Below are 22,145 nucleotides of genomic sequence, written 5' to 3'. Positions count from 1 at the left end.
AAAAGTACCATACTGATATGAAATTATCAAGGTCTGTTTTTGATTTTAATGTACATTGATAATAAAAAAAAATCAGTTTATGAAATATACACATCTCATAATGCTGGGATTACATAGTCTTGCTTTGCCAAACTTGAAGGTGAGAATAAAAGACTGGAAGCCCAGGTTAGATATATCGTTTATAATATCATGCACACAATCCTACTCAGAAGTTATCAGGGACAGGGGGCACACAACCCATACAAAGTCATCAACCCTAACCTCTCTCTCTCTCTCTCTCTCTCTCTCTCTCTCTCTCTCTCTCTCTCTCTCTCTCTCTCTCTCTCTCTCTCTCTCTCTCTCTCTCTCTCTCTCTCTCTCTCTCTCTCTCTCTCTCTCTCTCGTCGGGTTTTAGGACCTAGCGGAGACACAGCTCCATTCGCAAACGCAACACGACAAATCAATCAGTCACTCAGCAGTAACCTGCGGGATTACAATTATACGGAACTTCTATCCTCGTCCACAATGAGAGATCTTCATTTTAAGGATTACTTTTGGGTAGGTGATATAATGTTAGTAGCCTATTTGTGTTGTGTCACGCCATGTCATCTAAACTTCGCAGTTATTCGCAACCAGAAAAGCATACTGTATAGCCTAGGTGAGAGTTGATAAACAATTGAATTATTCAGAAACTTTACCTGACGGTCACTGTTTTTCAAGGGACTGCATCACCATATGCCCCGTACCTCTCAAATGTTAATGACATGTGGTTAAAATGATTATATGTCATCTTCCCTCCAAACATTACAGGGAATTTCAACTGCATTGAAAACAACAACTCCTCCTCACTCATATAGAACTGTATTTGTGTTGCTTTTATTACTGTTTGTGTCCATTGTATGATGCTATAGCCTACTTGACAGACAGGCCAGTGTAACTAAGTACAGTGGGGTGCAAAAATGTGGTTTTGTCAGTCCAAAGCACATTGTTCAGGTTTCTCAATGTTTTCTTTTGCATACTTCAGATGCTTAATTTTGTGTTCAGGTCATAGGAAAGGCTTCTTTCTGGCAACTCTGCCATGTTGGTTTTTGTTGTTTAGGGTACACTGTATTGTTGTCCTGTAAACAACTAGACCGGTGTCTGCTACTCTTTTTTACAGCTCTTTTGCAGTGATGTGTGGGCTCTTCTGAGCATTTCTCACCAGATCTCGGACCATTCTATCTGAAATAATTTTTGATATATATAGATATATAAAATATATCTATATCAAGATATAGATCTTCCAGATCTTGCCTTGACTTCAGTTGTTCCATTTATTTTCCATTTTCTGATGATGTTTCTGACAGTGGAAATGGGTAGTTTGAAACGTTGCGTGAGTTTTTTGTAGCCTTCTCCTTGATGGTGGAAGTGAACTATCTTGATTCTGACATCCTTGGACAACTGTTTAGAGGAACCCATGTTTTTTAACACCAGACACAACAGCCACTGCAGTCAGATACTTAAGAAGGCATGGAGTTACTTCAGAATATATAGTTCAACCCTGGAATTATATTCCTGACTCATTGAAGCCCTAACGAGTAAATCACCTTGGTCTGGGCCTTAGTACCGTAATCATCTTCTCAAAAGGTAACAAAGAATAATCCAAAAGGGTTCCCAAACTTTTGGGACAGGGCCCTTTTCCTTTTTTTTTTTCTTAAATAATTTTAGGTGTCTTGTTTAACTTTGTAGCATTTAGTGTTCAGGTTTGCTTTCAATCACTTGGAGATTAATTGTAACAGACATTTAAACCAGGGGTGCCCAAATGTGTGTACCCCACTGTATAACTAGGTATAACTAGTCAGTATGAATGAATGGTCTTTATTGTCATTGATATAGTACAGGTACCAAACAACGACATTTGGGAGGGGGGGCTCCCCTGGTGCTAGGAAAAAAAACAACTAAAAACAAGAAGGGAAAAGAGCTGGTTTACATAAATAAAGGCTATGTACACTATCCACTATACTACTCTTCATGTATAACTCTTCATGTCTCCTCATTCCCCTGTATTGGCAGAATACTGAGCTTACCTGCACTGGGGGGTATGATGTAATCATCCAGCACCTCAATGATGGCAAAAGGACATCCAAGGAGATTGAAGATTTCATGAAAGCCAGGTGAGATCTGTCAAGTAGCAGACACTATGAAATAAGCAGATTATTAGAGTCAGTGTTATTTTCAGTCAGTCATGCTGTAAAATACATGAGGCATCCCAGGGGCCTCATTTATAAAGCTTATAAAGCGCCCAAAAACGTGCGTACGCAAATCTTCCTGCAATTTTGGGATTGATAAAAAACAAACTTGGCGTGAAACTGTGTGCACCTCTACGCACACTGGCACCCATGCGTACGCACAGAAACTGGAGAAATGAGCAACTGCGGATGAAATAGGACAACAACTTTGAAATGGATACCATTGTGTAACATAAATCTAAATATGACCTCTCACGTATTATATATGAAAGAATATATGTGCACACTGGACATATCTTATTATTACATATATCTTTACTGTATGTATCATATTGATATTCATGAAAATATATTGACGTTTTACATTCATATTCATTGCACGTAGCGCGAGGCTGGACATGAAGAAGTTGAGCACCGTCCGCATTGACTTGTCAATGATTGCGATGTCCATACATTGAAGAACATGAGCAAGCCCACTGTAGACAATTGACTATCATCCCCAAGCACACCCCATGTATACGGACTACGAGAACCTTAAGTGCACAGCCACTTTATTACTGAACTATCTATTATTACTAGTTGCACCCCTAGTGTATCCTGTCTTACCTGTAATATTATCACCTTTATCTTTATCTTAAAAAGGGTGGGACAAGACGCTCGTTCATGTGCACAACATTTTTAGTTGATTGTGATTCATAAAGGGAAGCAGGTGTGGAACGTGTGCACCGCAAATTCCACTTGCGTGCGCACCGTTTTATAAATCCGAATGTTGGTGTGCGTAAATGTTCTTGCTTGTCTACGTACGCAAGCTTTTTACGCCAGTTCTATGCAAAGCGTAAATGAGGCCCCAGGTCCCACAATACAGACATGTTGGGTCAGCTATTCTAACATAACTGTGTTTTAGATCATGTAGCTTTGCACACACAAATAAAACGAGTAATAGCCTAACATTTGACGCCCGGGCAATGTGTCATTAGTGACCAACTGTTTTTTCTGTTGTTGGTGTCACTGAATATGCATTGGCAGGAAATTGTGGTTAATGTGTGTTAATGTGTTTGCAAAAATCGAAAATGCTGTTACTGAGTGAACCTTATTTGTAGGTCAACTTCATATTCGTATGTCTAGGGCATAATGAACCATCCTACCACACTGCTGTGTATGCTCCTCATGTTTGCCCCTGCACATTCAGTTGAGGACATGTGTTTTGGTCTTCTTTCAGAGCAACCATAGAGGAGAAGTATGCCAAAGAACTACTAGGTCTATCCAAGAAGGTGTGTGGCCACAATGAGATGAAGTAAGTCAGTATACTTGTTGAACCGACTTAGTAGTTGTCTTTCAAACAAGACACGGCAATGTTGTAGCAGTGCAGAGGCGGGCTCGTAGTTGAGCTTCAGGTCGCACACTAATGTGTTGTAAATCTACTGCTGATAAGACTGCAACTGTACTGTAACAAAACATACTTTTTCTTATAGAATGATAGTCTACTGTGGATAAATGGTGCAAGCAGCATTGGTCAGAGAGATCAGATAAGAGTGTCAGCGGTATTAATAGTGTTAGAAGATTCTGTGAGTGGCTTGACTTTCTGTCAGGATTAAGTGGTTACGTGTTGTATTGGTTTGTGGAACAACAACAAAAACGACTGTAAAAGCTGTGCGGTAACCATGGCCTCTCTCTTTTGTCTGTTCAGCACACTGAAGAGATCACTGGATGTATTCAAACTGCGTAAGTGTTTGCTGCTATTTCAATGGTTCTGTTGACATCCTATGATGTGTGTATGTGTCTGTGTCATGTTCTTAATCATGCCGTCACTATGTAGAGACTGAACATGTGAGTTTATCACACCTACAACTGGCACAAACTATGCGGGAGGAGGTGAAAAAGCTGGAGGAATTCAGGGAGAGACAGAAAGAAGCAAAAAAAAGGGTAACACCGGTAGTCTTAAAACATCTAATTGCGTAAAATAAATGTGCACTTATGGCACTTATGATCATTAATGTAAGATCCTCAAAACCCTGTCTTTCCAGGTAGAACAGCACATGGATGTGCTACACAAACAGAGGGTCTCACAGTACAAGAAAACAATGGAGGTAAGTAGAAAAATTATCCTACATTAGTTATATAAACATTGTATCTATTCTCTGGACTGACATGTGACATTACAGTTACTTGCATAAATAGTTCATGTTACACAAGCATTGAATAGACTATTGTAATCAGAGTAATTCCTTCCCCCATGAAGAGGGAAGTTTCATCAACAGCATGGATTGTGAATACTGGGGCACTTATAATAAATGGGAAGTTACATGTTTTGTTCTGACAGAGAATATCCCAGAATAGGTCCCTTGTCCACATAGGCCATTTAGACAAACACAATATTAGGTGAATAAAAACAGTGACAATAAAGTCTGGGATCACAGTAGCTATAAAACAACTTCCACCTAGGTCTTGGTTACTTATATCCATCCATCCTGCGGAGCAAAGGTTAGCCAACCAGTAAAAACACTGACAGATTCTGCTTTGCTCCACTCAGAAAGCTGGAGAATGTCCAGACTTAATTTTAAACCTTTAAATGTCTGAGTTTTCATTGGACAGACAAAAGTACCACTGTTTCAGTCGAGCATGTTATGTCATGTTGCCATGCCAACTGCCATTGAATCATTGGGCATGTTCTACTACACCGTGGTGTGACCCAGAAGAACTGACAGAAAAACAGCCACACACAGACTATCCATGAGGCTTCCATGTTGTCTAAAGACATCAAAGCCAGTAAATCATATTCACAGTCGTGTTTGTCAGAATTCCATCCTGCTAATCCATGTGATTCTGCACAGTCAAAGAAGACGTACGAGCAGAAGTGTCGCGACAAAGAGGAAGCTGAGCAGAACATGAACCGAAATGCCACCACCAACACCACCAAGCAGCAGGAAAAAGTACTGTAGCCCCTCACAGTGTTTATTTTTATTTTCTATTTTATTTAACCTTTATTTAACCAGGCAGGCCAATAGGAACTCATTCTTATTTGCATTGGCGGCCTGGTAAAAGACGAAAGCCTCTTGAGGGAAGGGGGAAAAGAAATCAGGTTATGTTAAAAACAAAGAACACACACGACAGACAGCGGCACACATCCAAGCATTTCCAGCACAGTTAAAAGACAGAAACATACATACATCTCCACACCTCCTCCACTTACAGTCACAGCATTAAGTTAAATGGACAGCGTCACACATCCACATAAACCCGCACAACATTAAGCACAGCAGAAAGCACACTAACAGCATTAAAGAATTAGCATTACATACAGTATGAACATTTGGACAGACACAGGAAGTCAAACAGGCATGCATGGGACAGACAGTAATTAGCCAACAGGGTTTACCAGCAGTAGTCAGACATACCAGCAGTAGACAGAAGTGTTGATGCTTCAATTACCAAGAATAGGCAGTGCCAAATATTGATTGCCATCCTGGCTTAATGGCATGTACTCAGCTGTTGATTATACATTATATATTACAGTCAATTGACACATTTTCTCTCAATCTTTCAGCTATTTTCTAAAGCACAGCAAGCCAAAGAGAATGCTGAGGAAGCTGGTAAGAATGGCAACTGTTTCTTTCTGAGTCATCATAAAAACAGAGAACCCCACAACAAACCAACATCTAGCAGTGGTTCCAACCAGGGTGCAGAAACACCCAGTGGGTGCACCGAAGATTTCAGGCATTATACAAACATATATTCATATATTCATCAAATGAATACATTTATCCTTCTACGACCTGGCCAGAATGCAGACTAATGACAGCATGAAACTGAACAAAATTATACAAGGCCACCGAAAACCATGGGGTTGTGAATTTCATTAGGTGTTAAATGGGTGAAAAATGTTTGAAGAATGCATATTTAGATGAACACATGATTATGGTCCCAAACGATGTGTTCTCTGACTTGAATTTCAGACAGGGTATACATGCAGAATGTCACTGTAATGGGGAAAGTCAGAGAGGACTGGCAGACGGAGCATGTGAATGCATGTGAGGTAAGGGTCTACTACCCCCCAGCACTGTGCCTCCTGAGACACCGGCTTCCCCCTATACTGTGTCTCTTAAGATTTCTACTGATTACTCTTCCTGCTACGACTGGTGAATTGATGATTCACTTGCTTAGTCAAATGTGTCGATTGTAAGTCGTTTTGGAATAAGGCGTCTGCTAAATGCCAAAAATGTAAATTAGTTGGGGGCCTTAGGGCTATATGAGGCTATGTTCGTGCAAATCTGTGCAAAAATTTAGCCAGGGCGCCCGAGCCACTGGGGTCGCCATGGCGGCCAAATCAATATGGCCGCCCTCCGAAAAAGGTTTTGGCTATAACTTTTGAACCAAATTAGCTTCAAATAAAAACGTGGTGTCTTATTTATGTTTCTTGGCCATTAGAAACACATTGGAATGCTTATATTTATAATTGGGTGTGTCTGGACCCCTAATTTGCATATTTCCAAGATGGCGGCTCCCCGAAAATGAGTTTTACAATAACTTTAAAAAATATATAAAATCCAATATTGACCCATTTTGAATGTTGGGGAGCATGTGGGAGGGCCAGACCTCGTGAACTTAAAGACAGTTACAATTTGAATTTGAATTTAAAAAAGCTGTATACAGTAGTGTGACTTCATGCTTGTGTGCAAGTCATAAAGATGGACAGTAACGTATACAACTACTATTTTCTTCCTCACGTAAGTTATAATTCATCATTCATCATCAGTAATTTTCATAATCTCACAATTATTCCAGGATCCCGCTCTCTGCACCTCACAACATTAGCTAGCTAGTTAGCTGGCTAGCTAACGCCCAGGCTCCACTATGGCCATCGAGCGTTGCGTCTGCGTTGCGTTGCGTCCGGAATTGTTGTCAGCCAGGGAACGTTTCTTTTGTAATCAATAATAATAATAATAATAATATAATTTTGTAAGGTGCTCCACTGCCTACGTTGCGTCCGCGTTGCTTTGCGGCCGATGGCTGCGTCCAAAGTAAAAATTCGGCAAAGTTTGATTTCTGATGGCGAACGTGAACGTATATTTACAATTGTATATTGGTTGTTGGTTATAATTGTATTTTGGTTGTTTTCTGGTGTTGTTTTCTTGTTTTGCTCTGTTTGTAGTCTACTTGATGTCTTTTTATCATCAGTTAAATCACCACAGCGGTTAATCCACTAATAGAAAAGATACCAGATTGAAAATGCTCGTAGCCAACTACTCTATAGCTCGTGCCTGGTCGCAGCTATTGCGAATATTGAATCACCACAGGTGCTTGAAGCTTGTTGCAGAAATGGATGACGAACGGCTGATACTTGAGGTGGAAAAATCTATATTTTTATATGCGACAAATGACGGTGGAGCTGGTACAACGTCAAGTTACTGCAACGCCGATGGCGAGGTGACGCAACGCTGGTAGTGGAGCCAGCCTGTAATATTCTACAGTAGCTAGCTATCAAGATAACAATGACTGATGCCTTCTTCTGTTTACACGAACACAGCCCATTGTCATATATGCATTCTTATCATTTCAATTGATAGGAGACATGCTGAAAATAAGGTATTGTCTTGTTTTACTTCTGTCTACAACTACTATTTCCTGCAATGACACCATGTAGGCTACAATTTCCTCAATCTCACGTAAGTCATGTATTATGTCATCACAATATGGCCTCTACCTCTACCTCTAGTAGCGGCACCATTAATTGGGACCTATGCTGTCTCTGCCAATGAGATGCTGATGAACCATTGCAAAGACCAAGATCAAGATCAAGATCAAGATCACTAGAAAGGGAAAAAAGGATTTCTTAGCTATTGCTAATGTTCTTCCTTCTTCTGTTAATGTTACAATTGATCAGTTGAATGACGGTTCAGGAATTGCAGCAACGCTTAAAACACATAGTGCTATACACAAACGCTGTAGAAGCTACTGTAGTAGGACTACAAAAGGACTCCAAAGTATGACGTTGGCTCCTCCTTAGTAGTGAGTCCTAAAAAGCTTCGATCATGTCAACCCAAAGCCTGTGGCATTCATTGTGTCATATGTGAGGGGGAGATATGGATGACCTTCACAAGGCGGTAACAGATCATGTTGATTCCAATCTGAAAAGCTAGGCAGAATCCTGTAAAAAATGTTAGCTTCTTGGTAGGTTAGTTACACAAGCTTCCGATGTGCACGCAGCAGGTGTGTACTACATGCCAAATGTTATCTCATGTTGCGATATGCAGCAAAACGGCAAGCATCTCATGACACTGCCAGGCCAGGGTGTCAGAAGGGGAAGCATCTACCAGTGAGTGGGGGACAACCTTTGACCATCTAACTATTGCACAAATTGTTGCTCTGGTTGAGGATTCAGATCCTCCTTCACAATCTCCTATTACGGCAACTCTACAGGAACCTTATGAAAGAACGCAGGTGTTTGTGTCTGATTATGAATCCCACACAACAACATTCAAGCAACATCTCCTCAGCTATCTGCCTGAATAGAGTGAGCACCAGAAGGGGAGGGAAACCTACATCGCAAACAAGGAACAAGTGGCTAAGAGGAACAATTGGCTCAGGATGAGTTAATTCTGTTGATGAGGGCCGCCTTGGTTTTACACAAGTACTGCTTACAACGAGCCCACACATTTGACGGCTCCTTCCCGTCCAACTGACTCACAACATCTGTTGCTGAACCTTTACGAGTGTTCAATGATATCGTCCTCCATGGTCCAGAGTTCCTCAAACCCTGTGCAGCTAATACAGAAGATGCCAACCTGCAACCGAGAATGTCAATGTCAGAAGTACAATGCATTGGGCGGCACCCATCACACCTGCAAGACCGACGCAATACGTCACAGCAAGGACATTGGCATTTGCCAATCGACCTGACCCAAAAGCCAAAAAAATTAGAAAGAGGCATTCACAAGCACAACATGACTCACCTAACTATTCCTTTCCCTTTAATCCCAGCCCGATGCAGACATGGCAGAATTGTTCAGGATTGAAAATCAGAGGGAGCCACCCAGCATTTCCAACCATGGACTTTTATGCAGCGGCACAAAGGCAGACATTCTTAAATGCATGAATGTGGAAGAAAAAAAAACATCAGCAGCAAGCACTGTAGTTGTGCTCGATGGCGCAGTAATGGTCCAAATGATCTGGCCAATTATTATAATATATCCAGAATTTTCCTGGATACACAGTGTACATAGTGTACAGCGTATGGTCATCATCATGTACAGCAAGAGCTTTGGCTCCAGCCGAGTAGATGAAGCCAGACATCGGCTTTTCTCAAACAGTACCAAGTCCCTTGAGAACCTGCCTCCCACCTAAGCTGCACTGATTGAGCATGTCGAAAGGGCACTGCTGCAGGCCAGCTTCTACTGGAACCAGGCAACCTCTGTCCAGCTGTTCAGTACATGGGGCTGGTACTGGTACTCCACGACCAAGACTTGGGAACCTTACTGGACTCATCTTGCAGATGCCAGTAAAGCCTGCACCATTCTCCTCCACTGCAGCTGCAAAAGTCATGTAGAGGGCGATCCTATAAGGATCCTATAGTTTATTTGACAATATAAATATTTCCTGGCAATTAATGTGTCTAATTCTGATTATGATATAATTATATTGTTGAAATTCTAAACACCTTTGGTCAATATTGATAGCATTTCACTTAGACTGAAAAAAAGATCAAAGTTATGATAAAACTCACTTTCGCGTAGTTGAAAGCCGAAACCTTTTTCGGAGGGCGGCCATATTGATTTGGCCGCCGTTGGTCGTTGGCTCGTGCGCCCTGGCTAAATCATTAGAGCATACTCTGAGCTACATCTCGGCCAAATTTGGTGCTTTTGCACAAAAATATCCCTAAGGCCCCCAACTAAATGTAATGTAAATGGGTCAGACAGTAGACAACTAACCTCTCAATTCATAACTTAGAAAAATATATGATTGATTGAAAACCTTTATTGTCCCCAATGGGGAAATTTTGTTGTCAAACAGCTCAGTTAGGGCAGAAAACATTCAATACAGAAAACAGAAAACATTCAATAAAATACATAAAACAGTGCAGGCTCAATAAGTAAAAAGTTCCAAAAGTTCCAGCTCCAGGTCTCCCCCACCCTGCAGGGCCTGGTTGTAGAGTCGGAGTGCAGCTGGGACAAAGGACTGTCCAAATCTTTTTGTACTTTGACGGGGGAGAACAAATCTGTGGCTGAACTTGCTCCTCATCCCCGCCAGCTCGCAGTACATCGGGTGGGAGGGATTGGCCAGCATGGCCGCCAGTTTTTTCCCCATCCTCTGTTCTGCCACCACCTCTAGGCTGTCCAGCCCGGTCCCCACCACAGAGCTGGCCTTCTTCACCAGTTTGTTTAGCTTCGCAGCATCCCTCGCACAGATGTTTCCACCCCAGCAGGCCACGGCGAAGAACAGAACGCTGGCAACCACCGACTGATAAAACATTTGCAGCAGCTTGTTGCAGACACCGAAAGACCTCAGCCTTCTCAGGAAAAACAGTCTGCTCTGCCCTTTCCTGAGAAGAGCCTCGGTGTTGTCAGTCCAGTCCAGTTTGTTATTAATTTGTACTCCCAGGTACCTGTAGGAGTCCACCCTCTCGACTTCCACCCCCTTGATGGTGATGGGGGCTGGGGTCCTTCTCTTCCTCCTAAAATCCACCACCAACTCCTTTGTTTTGCTGGTGTTAAGCAAAAGGTAGTTGGTGTCGCACCACTGCACAAAGCTCTCCACCAGGGCCCTGTACTCCTCATCCCTGTCATCTGTGATGTAACCGACGATAGAGGAGTCATCCGAAAACTTCTGCAGGTGGCACTGGTCGGAGCTAAACTGGAAGTCGGAGGTATAGAGGGTGAAGAGAAAGGGTGACAGAACAGTTCCCTGGGGGGCACCGGTGTTGCACACCACCACCTCAGACTGACAGCCCTGCAGTCTCACATACTGACGCCTGTCTGTGAGGTAGTTGTGGATCCAAGCCGTCAGGGAGTCCTCCACACACATCACTGCTAGTTTGTCAGCCAGCAGTGATGGCTTGATAGTGTTAAATGCACTGGAGAAGTCGAAGAACATGGTCCTCACCATGCTCTGTGGCCTCTCCAGGTGTGTGTAGGCCCTGTGCAGCATGTAAATGATGGCATCCTCCACCCCCATGCTCTCCTGGTATGCAAACTGCCGGGGGTCCAGGAAGTCCTTCACCTGGGGCTTAAGGTGTTGCAGCACTAGCCTCTCCAGGATCTTCATGACCTGTGGTGTCAGGGCGACAGGTCTGTAGTCGTTTGGGGTGCTGGGCCGTCCCTTCTTTGGCACTGGGACGATGCAAGAGGTCTTCCAGAGCTGTGGCACCCTCCTCAGTCTTAGAGATAGACTGAAGAGATGTTGGAATGTGTCCGCCAGCTCTCCAGCACACACCTTCAGAACCCTGGGGTTGATGTTGTCTGGACCTCTGGACTTGTTCACATTCACCCTGGAGAGCTGCCTTCTCACCTGCTCAGATGTTATAAAGCTGTGAGTACCGGTGTCTCCAGGTGTGAAGCATGCTCCCTGGCTCCTGGTGTTGGTAAGGGGGGGCAATTGCTGCTGGGGTGTGAGGGGGTCAGGGGGAGTGGGGGCTACTGTTGCCAGGGGTGCGGTACATTGGAGAGGGGAGGAGAGGGTCGGGGGCTGTGGGGGGTGACAGGGGGATGGTTGGTCAAACCTGTTAAAGAAGCAGTTCAGGTCATCCGCCTGCTCTCGGGTCCCCTCCACCACAGTATGTGGCTGCTTGTGGCCCGTGATCTTCTTGAAACCCTTCCACACCTCCTTGGGAAATGGTAATCCACACCCACATTTTACCAGATTTGCAGTTGTGATCCTGAAAATGTTAAACAGACAGTTATGCGATGTTGTGTTTATTTGTTTATCCATTTACTCCGTCCAGATGTTTGAGAATCAGGAGGTGGAGAGGATCAGCACTCTGAGGAACATGGTGTGGACTCATCTCAACCAGCTCTCTCAGCAGTGTGTCACCAGCGATGAGGTCAGAGCAAATGTTTATTTCTATATTAGGGTTAGGGTTGGGTAATAATATTTTTTCATCAATATATTTATTTATGTATTAATAACACCTAGGTTTAGTTTGTATCTCTAATGTGTTAGTTTGGTGTGTTTGTGGGTTCAGCTGTATGAGGAAGTGAGGAAGTCACTGGAGCAGTGTCACATACAGGAGGACATTGAACACTTTGTCAACCTTAGACGGACAGGAGACAAACCACCAGGTACAGTGTTCCTGATACAGTGCTCGCCGAGGACAACAAGTGCTGCTCCATTCACAGAAAACACATAGTATATACAGTATACCTATGCCACCTCTAACAGTTCAATTCACCTGGGGAATTTGTACTGCACTATCAGTGTTTCCCACAGGATTTTGTGGGACTGGTAGCGGAGTGGGGGGGTGGGCAGGGGTTTTAGTGGAGAACGTTTTAGTCTTTCTTATTGAAAGGCGCTATATAATTGCAATGAATTAATTAGTATAACTCTCCCCTCTCCATAGCATCACTATTTTAGATTACTCAGTTATGTTTATTGTGAGTTGTTTGCAAATCCTTCAATTTGTGCATGCCACAATACAAACACATTCTGTCCTCAGCTCCTGTCCTGTATGAGAACTTCTACAGCGGCCAGAGAGCCCCAGCAGCACCCCCCAGACAACCTCCCCACATCACCAGGTGAGGCAGGAATGCAAGTCAAAATTAGGTTTATTATTACCGACCATGGACGTTTCGATATGAATTGCACTATTCTAACATAAACTGTCCCTTTTATCATAATTTCTTGCGTATGTTTTGTAAACATCAGGAGAGGGCCATTACCTGACCCAGGCAGATCTGGAGGTGCAGTATGATGTTGACACACTGAGATACCATTTACTGTGATTTTGAAGTTATCAGATTCATCACCTGGAATGAACAAATACACTGCTGCACAGCAGTTCAGGACCAAAGAAATGTGGACACATTTATATTTAGATAAGTCAAGTGATTTACCCAAGAACTCTTGATATCCTTTTCACCACAAGCCCCTGCGTTGTTCCTCCATCGTAGGTGATGTGGTCTACTCATCTATAGCAGAGCCAGGCTACAGTTTGATACGATACTAGCAGACATGGTATGTATTCTTAATACATCTCTAGTTTAACACCATTTTAATCACCCCCATAAAAGCTAAATACATGTTTTAAATGATTTATTTGGATTTACATTTTCTCTTGCTAGTCTTCCATGGATCTGTACTGCTTGATGGATCTGCACTGCTTTATGGATCTATACCGAGAGCAGAGTTGCACTTGATGGATATAAAAGGGATATTGCAGGACCTGCCTTCAACTGGACAATAGCAAGCAACGATCATACCCGCAATACTGCACTGTGTCTGAATATAGAAACAAACGTGTCATAAATGGTTCATATACAATACATGGAAATGGGTTCTAACATGTAGGAATGTACTGTACAATTTACTCACTTCATTAACCACTGTAGCTGGGGAAGGTTCATCTACTGTACCTTGGAATTTTTTTTCAAAATAGCATCTAAGCCAATGTGTAAAGCAATCATAAATTATTCACTGAAAACTATTGGTTTAATTCTGGGTGAAGTACCAGAGGACACTTCCCAACAACAGAGAGGGCTACCTGAAGCTTATTTATTTTGTTGATTCTGACATTAATATTAATACAGAATAATATATTTATAGTTAACTTAAATATTTGCTATGGATACATACAGTATATATGTGTGAGGATTTTGTAACTTTATTAAATACATACAAAACTGTGTAGCAGTTGTAGTCCTAGTTGGTGATATCTGGTGAGATGTCACAGTAGATTCTGTCTATCCTGCAGAATGCGTTTCCTTTTTAAATCTAGTAGTGTTCAACTGTGGGGCTAGCACTTTAAGTTGGCCCTTTTTCACTTCAACTGCTTCTTGATCAGTGGCATTGTCAGTTATTCACAAATAAACCATGTTGGCTCACTCACAAAGATGGCTTACTTGCAATTAGGCTTTGCAATGATGTGCTCTTTGCAACCCTACTTGCAATACGTAGACAGTGAGACTGATTCCCCTGTGGCAAATGAATCCCTTCCTTATTTGAGTGTTTGTAGTTCAGGCAAGCCTCAGCAGTACAAATACAGAAGTGGGTGTGGCATGAGAAAACACTATAGTAATGAGTCAGCACTAAGGAAATTACACAATGTTTCTCAACATTGAACTTCCTAAAACACCAGTTAGTGGTTAATACTATCTCATAGTTCTTAATTACCGTATGTTGTTCGTCATGAAATGATATGAGTAGAGGGTCATGCTTTACAGTGCGTTCGGCAGCTCCAAGAAACTTTAGTTCTATCTGAACAATTAACATATTTAATTGTTAACAATCAGATGTGTATGTATAATGTATGTTTGTAGTTTGGTAACATTCATTATGAATTGCAAAGAAAATGTTACTGTTTGAAAAGTCAAAAGCATTCGAATGCAGTCATGTGGGGCAGCTGTGGTGTCCTTGGGCAAGACACTGAACCCCAAATTGCTCCCAAGGTGTTCATCGGGTGCCAGTTAGTCTCAGGTGTGGTCATAACCTCCCTTACTAAGCAGTCACACATGTGAAGTCGCTCACATCTGTCGTCACGGTCCTGTCTGGGGAAACGGACTGTAAACATCTATGTATTTGGATCTCCTCTGTCCTAGTGGAAGCCTATTTGTTACCGGGAGGTCAGTCTGCGTTCATCAATAAAGGTTGAATAAACATTTATCAAATGTGGGTCGGTTGGGGACTGCAGTGTACCTCAGTGGTACAGTACAGTTTATGTAATATAACCTATGGTCCTCCTTTGTTATCCATCCAGGAAATAAAAGTTCAAGTTAACAATACAACTCCCTGAGAACACATGTCATGAGTACAGAGAAGTAAACAGGAGATTTGACTGCATTCCGTGGCCACTCTTTTTCTGTGGTGTTGCCTGCATCATCAATAATATGGCATATGTTGATAAAAGCAGCTGTGGAACCTCGAGATTTGACTTCTTTGCCCTGGGGAGTCTCATAGGACCTCATCATAAAGTAATCCTCTTGTGCCTCTAACCAGTGTACCAGATTGATAGTGCAATGTAGATGGCATTGTTTGTTACAGCAAAGTTGTTAAATTAATCATGACTGTCTTAAGATCTTAAAATAACTGTCTGGGCAACATCAGTAGCATAATTGTAGGAATATTTCAAACTTATCTACAAGGAACAAACAAGAAGCCATTTGTTTTTACGTCTTTTGAAAACATAGGGCCAATAAAAACCACTGAAGGATGTTGGCTCCAATGGAGTCCAGATTAAATCGAAAATGTTTATTTCTCGAAACACGTTGAACATAATAATTAGCCATCACCGAAGAGACAGCTTTATTCATGTTTGGCAACAGGAGCGAAAAGAAAAAGCTATTTTGTTTTCATTATTAGTTTTCATTATACAAACATGTAGGGCCCTATTATGCACTTCTTAACTTGCCGTCTTAAGTCTTAATTAAGACGCACCGCCAGGTTAAGACCTACCGCCACCCTTATTATGCGCTTCATACGCGCTACTGCCATTATGCAGGTGTCGATAGGCGCCCACACATAAGACGTAAGACTCCCGTGCATATATTACTCATTGTGGGAGTGTTCATATGTTAATGAAGTGCGCTAGGCGCCCCTGCTATTATGCGATCTGACTTTGCGCCTAGCGCTAAGAAGTGGTTTGAAAAGTTCTTAAGTTTAGACTTCATGCACGTTTTGAAACACGAGCGCGCCTCCGCGGTTTGCGCAAAACGTGCATGAAGTCTAGCGCCTATGAACTGCATAATAGCATAGCGCTTATGACTTAACGCAGCCGGTTCTTAAAGGGAATGGCACCTGGCACGCTGATTGGGTTGATTGAGAAGACGCCCAAAACACACCCATGACTAATTTCTGGGCTTAGCGCCGGGTCTTAGGCGCCCACTACCGCACGCATAATAGCAAAGTGGCCTTGACCACGCCTCCACGTCTTAAGTTTAGATCTACCGCCTCGTCTTATTGCTTAAGACTTATGAAGTGCATAATAGGGCCCGTAATCTCTGTGTTCGTCAGGTTAGTTGTTCATCTGTCTGTCCATCCGATGACAACTGTCTGAGGTCTGATCTATGGGTCTGTGGTCCACGGCGGTCATGTAGTATTTTCAATCTTGATCAATTCAATTATCATCTGTATGGTCTTCTCATCTTTGGGTAAGAGAGGAAATATGACGTTATACTACAACAACTTAACAACAGCAACACAGTGTAATATTATTGTAAATCATGAACTCAAATAAGTGTGCCCATTTGGGATAGAGCAGGCTACGAAGGTGAGAGAAGTAAGAAGAAGAACATAGGAACGGAACAAGATAAAACAGAACGGTTAGGGGGGGAGGGGGTGGCTGGCTCAATAATTCCTGTACCTTCTAGGTTCATCCTGGGGTTCTCTAGCTTCTTCTCCAAGAGTGAATCTATCAGCTTCCTCAGGTGTTTGAAGATGACTCCGATCCTGACTGGGGCCTGAGAGACAGAGGAAAGGGAGTCAACCATGTCAACTTATGCGTCATTACGTCCCTCAGTAAGTGTCAGATCGACTGCTCTAACACCGACGCCACACCCCACTAATGACTCATGACACAGACATCATGCGTCCGACCAGCAATGCCCACTGTCTGACCTGGAAATGGATCCACCCGTCTAGAGAGATGAGTCGTTCACGGTGCTGCACATCTATGTCACCTCCAAACAGCAGCATGGGGAACGGGGAGATCAGGGTGGTGTCCCGCAGGTAGATTTTAGAATATTTCACCTGAGGAAATGCAATGAAATGAATACATAGGCACTTGAAAGAGGAATTTCCCTGAGATTAAAAACACAGAACACGTCAAAGGACTCTTGCCATGCTAGCCTTAACTGTGAGCTAAACAAGATCCTTCTAATGAACAACCATTTAGAACCGGTGTTCCGTTTAAAAGACCTGCTCTGTACATAAAGTACAAAAGAAAAAAAAGAAAACAGTGACCCCCCCACACGCACCTTCTCCTGGAAGAGCAGCCATCCGTGGGTCTGCAGATTGCGGTTGACTGAAGAGGGGTGAACCTGGGCCTTGCCCTGGGCTGTCTCCACCGAGCAGGCCACCTTATCCAGCACGTCCACCGAGGGTGTGTAGAGGATGCGGCCCACACTGTCATACAGCCCCGCCGTCAGCACCGCGTTCAGCACACAGATCTGCGGCTTGGCCAGAGGGGCCAGGGGCTTAGGGTCAGAGCTCTCCCTGGAGAAGGGTAGGCTTCGACTAGACCTCCCAGAGGAAGAGAAGCCTGCCTGATCCATCATCCTCATCAGCTCCTGTTTTACATCCTGGTGGGGTGGAAGTTATGGTAAACATCCTCATTAACCACTCTACATCTGAGTTAATGCTCCGTGAAGGGTTGCATATCACCAAATTTGATCTCTACCATAGGTGGCGTAACAACCAGACCATTTTTCCTATCAAGAGAGAATGAACTGCTTTCACTGTGCACCACACAGGCAATCTAGTTGGAGGTGACATAAAAACATATAAGGGTTTGCATGGGAGAGAGAGTGAACCTCTATGGTGATGAGGGCGGTACGGTTCAGGAAGTGTTTCCTGCAGTAGGCCAACTCGGCTCGGGTTCCCTCACTGCGTATGTTCTTCCACCTGTCAGCAAAACAATAGCGATAGAGAAAAGAAAACAAGGAACAAGGAATTCAATTATGAAGGCAGTGAAACAATTGATCACCTCATTCGGGGACCTATACTATACTCAGACTGCTTAGGGTTAGGGTTAGATCTGGATAGACTTCTCCAAATGTCTGGTAGTCCATATTGAAATGGAAGATGCACCTACCCCAGATAGGCATTGTATATGGTGATGTGATCTGAGTTGGCCACAGCCAGCGCTGCTTTAGCCAGGTTTGCCTCCTCTTTCCTGTTCATAGGAGTGGCAAAGGGGGACTTCTCTGAGATGGCTGCAGCTATAGTCGCCTGTAGAACAATTCATGTTAATGGTGGATTATACAGTGTTGCAAAACATATAACAAGAACCATAAATGCTCATTCAAAAGCAGTTAGGTGCGAAATGATGTTTCAGATATTGATAAGAAGAATAGAAAACTTGTCCCTAGAATGTTTTTATGAAACACTGTCATTCAAAATAGTGAAAATACCACCGCTCCTCCGTTATCAGACTTAAGCCTGGTACACACATAACGATTGTCTAAATCTTAACCGATTTTTTATCTGAGAGTATTGATTGTGTATTTTGATCGTATTGTGTGTGGTGTGTGCCGATATTCCCAATACAGCACACCACATACATAAAGATCTGTTGTTACGACAGTCTAGAGTCTCGTCCCCCAAGCCAGAAATCTCACGTGATCAGGGTAGTAGTACCCTGACTGACCTGTACGAGGCAGCCATGTGCGACAGGGCAAATAAAGTGCCGAAGAACGAAAAGAAGAAGACGCGTCAGTCAGCTCGCTTCTTGACAGTGGCGGGCGGTGCATTTCACACCTAGGCCTTCAGTGATGTCCGACACATTCCTACCTGAATTATTCTACCTCTTAATACCATCGTTATGACGCCATGGCTCTAGAAACTAGACAGAAACACAGTATAACCGGGCGTTGCATCACCTTAACATAGTCAGACAAGTACAACAGAGTTATATTAATATTTCCGAAGCATTTTTAATCAATAAATCCGCATTTACAATGAAGAGTGTTAAACTAACATCTTTAAGATCGCTACATTACCCACGTCTGTCGTCTCGTCCACCATAATAGCGACAAAGGGTGCCTTTTTAATCTCCATTTTGATCTCTTCTCCCATCACTTCAGCAATAGCAAAAATCAGGTCGTTTTGTATTTTGCCTGACGTCCCAGTAAACACTTTGTTTGTGGACAGGTGGTAATGTAAATCTGGGTTGTTTTCAGCAAGAAAATAAATAAGCTCAACGTAGTTTCCTCTGTTTGTGGACTCGGCGCTTTCATCGTGTCCCCTAAATGAAAGTTATTGTTTACCCAAAAACAGGACACAATCGATCAGTATTATCGATCAGTCAACGAAAGCTTTCGTTGTGGAGCTCCGTTTCCCTGCGCACTTTCAAAAGTTTCACATCTACCGGCATAGTTACGCATCTCAATAGTGAATATCAATAGTGCGTATCAATAGTGCGTATCCAATCAAAAGACGTGCTGGGTGCTGACATAATTGAGCCTTACAGCAGGCGCCGTTGTTGCTTTTGCTCGCCAACTCGAAATCTACGTAGGTTTCCACTAGGTACGCCACAGCTTTTCTCGTTCAACGTTAAGTTACAGGTCGTATTCGCGGCACCGTTTATTGTGCAGGCGGGCAGATTTTGGAGCCCCCTAGCAACACATTTTGATTGGATAAAAGCTCTAACATAAAGGCCAGCCCTCCAAATCTCAATCGGAGACTGGAAGCAGCGCAACCAAGAGGAAAGCTATGACATGAAGAGAATAGACTATGGGGAATCATTAATACATATTTGTGGAAAAAATATATAAAAATAAAATGTATATTCTGATGATGTTTAGGCCAGCAGAGAAGGCCTTGCTGGCCCTGACGGCACACCACTGCTTCTTGATTGGCTACATTCCATTCCACGTCACAATCGGACTCGCGAGCAGGGCTGCCAGATGGGGTGGCTTTTTATTTTATTTTACAAACATCATTGGCAACAGACATACCGTTTAGGGGGCAGGAGATGGGCACCTGCCCAATAGTAATTAGCGGTTTTCTGACAATATAGGTTTTGGGCTGGTTTTTGGTGGATTTAGCGGTTTTTAGACTGTGGTTAGGCTGGAAATTGTCAATCCTATTTGGAGGACTTTTGATCTGCTCGGAGCCGACGATCATTGAACATGTTTAATATTTACGATCATCGGCCCCAACCATTTTCCGAGCAGATTGTCGGGAGAAATTGACTCTTAACACACCTCACACCACAGGATAATCTTGTAGGATAATCTTTAGAGCCATCCGATAATCGGGCGTTTGCTGTCCTTGGATTGGAAGGGGGGAAATCGGGGCAAAATCGGCCAGATTATCTTTATGTGTGTACCAGGCTTTAGCTGAGATGCTGGAGCTGAAGAGTATCAAAGAGAATGAAAAAAGCAGCATCTGCACACTCTAATCTGCGCAAAAATCATTATTTTATTGCAAGCTTTTGGTCATAGACCTGCATTTACTTGTCACTGCTTTATGCCTGAAGATGGTCTATGGCCGAAAGCTTGCAATAAAATAATGATTTTTGCACAGATTTGAATGTGCGGATGCTGCTTTTTTTTCTCTATGAAACACTATCATAAACATGTCAACAGACAGACGAAACATAAAAGAACGTAGACGTCTCCCATCATAAAACCTACGATTGGCTCCAGGCAACCCAAGATGGCGCCAAAGATGAGCATCTTGCCAATCTTGACGTTGACAGGCAGGGTGGCGAGGTGGTGTCCCAGAGGGGTGAGAGCATGTCCCTCCAGGTGGCATGCTCCGATCCTCCTGAGCAGACTCACAGCGTTGCTCACAGACTGGGGCTGGGGCGCGTCCAGGGCACGACACAGGAACTCCTCTGGAGAGCCATACTCACACTTCTGTAGAGGGCAGGAAGGACAGAGGAAGACCTTTAGGCTGGCTCATTCTGAATGGTTGATACTATTTGTTATTACAAGGTGGTGTGTGTAGGATGTAGGATAAGTGTGTGTAGTAGTAGAGGAGGCTGGTGGTAGAAGTCAAGAGTATGGGCTCATTGTAATGCATGGAACATGGTACCATCCCTCATTCCATTCCATGCATTACAATGATCCCACCCTCCTATTTCTACCTCCACCAGCCTCCCCTGATGTGCAGGGTGTGTAAATAGTCTATAGGAGATCAATAGCTTTGTATATCACCTGCTTATAATGTCAGCAATTAATGTTTGGTTGAGAAGGTAATGTTACAGTACCATAATATGAAGACAGAGCTCTTCTAAGGGAACCCTCAGTATCTCTGGTATGGAGTAATCCATGAAGACCTGGAACCTGTTAACAAACAAACATAATCTAATCTAAGAAGGGAACATCGAACCCGTTCACTCAGAACCGGGCTGTGCCTGTGGAAAACAACCTGTGGCTGTTGAGAAAGAACAGAGGTAAGAAAGACTGACCTGTATTTGGGATACAGGCGAAAGCAGAAGCCGTCACGTACACGCCCAGCCCGACCTTGCCTCTGGAGGGCGCTGGCCTTGCTAACAAACGTCTCCACCAGGGAACTCATCTGACTGCTCTCATGGTACCTGCGAGAGAGAGAGAGATATCAGCGTGATTATCATTATCATTTCTAATAGATTACAAAGATACGTGTTTAATTGGTGCATCACTTGTATGAGAGACGGCTATGACCCTACTTGTTCTCTTTGGTCTTTCCAGTATCAATGACAAAAACAACATCAGGTATGGTGACTCCAGTTTCAGCTATATTTGTGGACAGCACAATCTGGAATAGAGACAAGGTAATGGCATTTGGTGAATCGCTGATTTTCAGAGCAGTATTCATAACTCACATTCCCACTACAAATTGGAAATAATCAACAGTACCTTCCTAGTTCCAAAAGGGGGCACTGTAAACGCTGCAGCCTGGTCCTTGGAAGACAATGTTGAGTGCAGGGCTACCAGCTTATACCTGAGAAGGAAGACATAACCCAATGATAAATTAATGTTATGAACATTGCAATAAGGAAAGCATGATCTCATCACACTTGTTTATGATTGACAAATACACATAGTTTATAAGAGCACATAGTTCAGCAAATGACCTTAAACATATGGA

The 22,145-nt window shown here is 43.1% G+C and overlaps 2 protein-coding genes across 2 annotated transcripts in view; one reads left to right on the top strand and one right to left on the bottom strand.

The window, feature by feature from the left end:
- Positions 1-485: 485 nt before the first annotated feature.
- Positions 486-13,998, top strand: pstpip2 (proline-serine-threonine phosphatase interacting protein 2). The gene is made up of 15 exons (XM_080528785.1): positions 486-537; positions 2,032-2,132; positions 3,427-3,501; positions 3,895-3,929; positions 4,024-4,130; positions 4,232-4,294; positions 5,039-5,137; positions 5,752-5,797; positions 6,161-6,240; positions 12,142-12,240; positions 12,382-12,478; positions 12,853-12,931; positions 13,062-13,096; positions 13,307-13,370; positions 13,478-13,998. Exons 1-14 carry the CDS (start codon positions 505-507, stop codon positions 13,360-13,362), a joined length of 1,005 nt encoding a protein of 334 aa, XP_080384911.1. The 5' UTR covers positions 486-504; the 3' UTR covers positions 13,363-13,370; positions 13,478-13,998.
- A 1,671-nt stretch (positions 13,999-15,669) lies between these two features.
- dhx29 (DEAH (Asp-Glu-Ala-His) box polypeptide 29) overlaps positions 15,670-22,145 on the bottom strand; it is a gene marked incomplete at its 5' end in the record, with an annotated part of 12,585 nt that continues 6,109 nt past the window's right edge. Inside the window, 11 exons of the mRNA XM_080528684.1 lie at positions 15,670-16,492; positions 16,711-16,807; positions 16,965-17,096; positions 17,324-17,647; positions 17,879-17,969; positions 18,160-18,296; positions 20,705-20,929; positions 21,283-21,358; positions 21,484-21,612; positions 21,724-21,812; positions 21,914-21,998. Of these exons, the coding sequence (XP_080384810.1) occupies positions 16,437-16,492; positions 16,711-16,807; positions 16,965-17,096; positions 17,324-17,647; positions 17,879-17,969; positions 18,160-18,296; positions 20,705-20,929; positions 21,283-21,358; positions 21,484-21,612; positions 21,724-21,812; positions 21,914-21,998 (1,441 nt within the window). The 3' untranslated portion in view covers positions 15,670-16,436. The remainder of the gene's footprint in view (positions 16,493-16,710; positions 16,808-16,964; positions 17,097-17,323; positions 17,648-17,878; positions 17,970-18,159; positions 18,297-20,704; positions 20,930-21,282; positions 21,359-21,483; positions 21,613-21,723; positions 21,813-21,913; positions 21,999-22,145) is intronic.

The sequence above is a fragment of the Nansenia antarctica genome, assembly GCF_963989245.1.
Source record: "Nansenia antarctica genome assembly, chromosome: 4".
Lineage (NCBI taxonomy): Eukaryota > Metazoa > Chordata > Actinopteri > Argentiniformes > Microstomatidae > Nansenia > Nansenia antarctica.
This window is presented reverse-complemented; position numbering and strand designations above follow the sequence as displayed.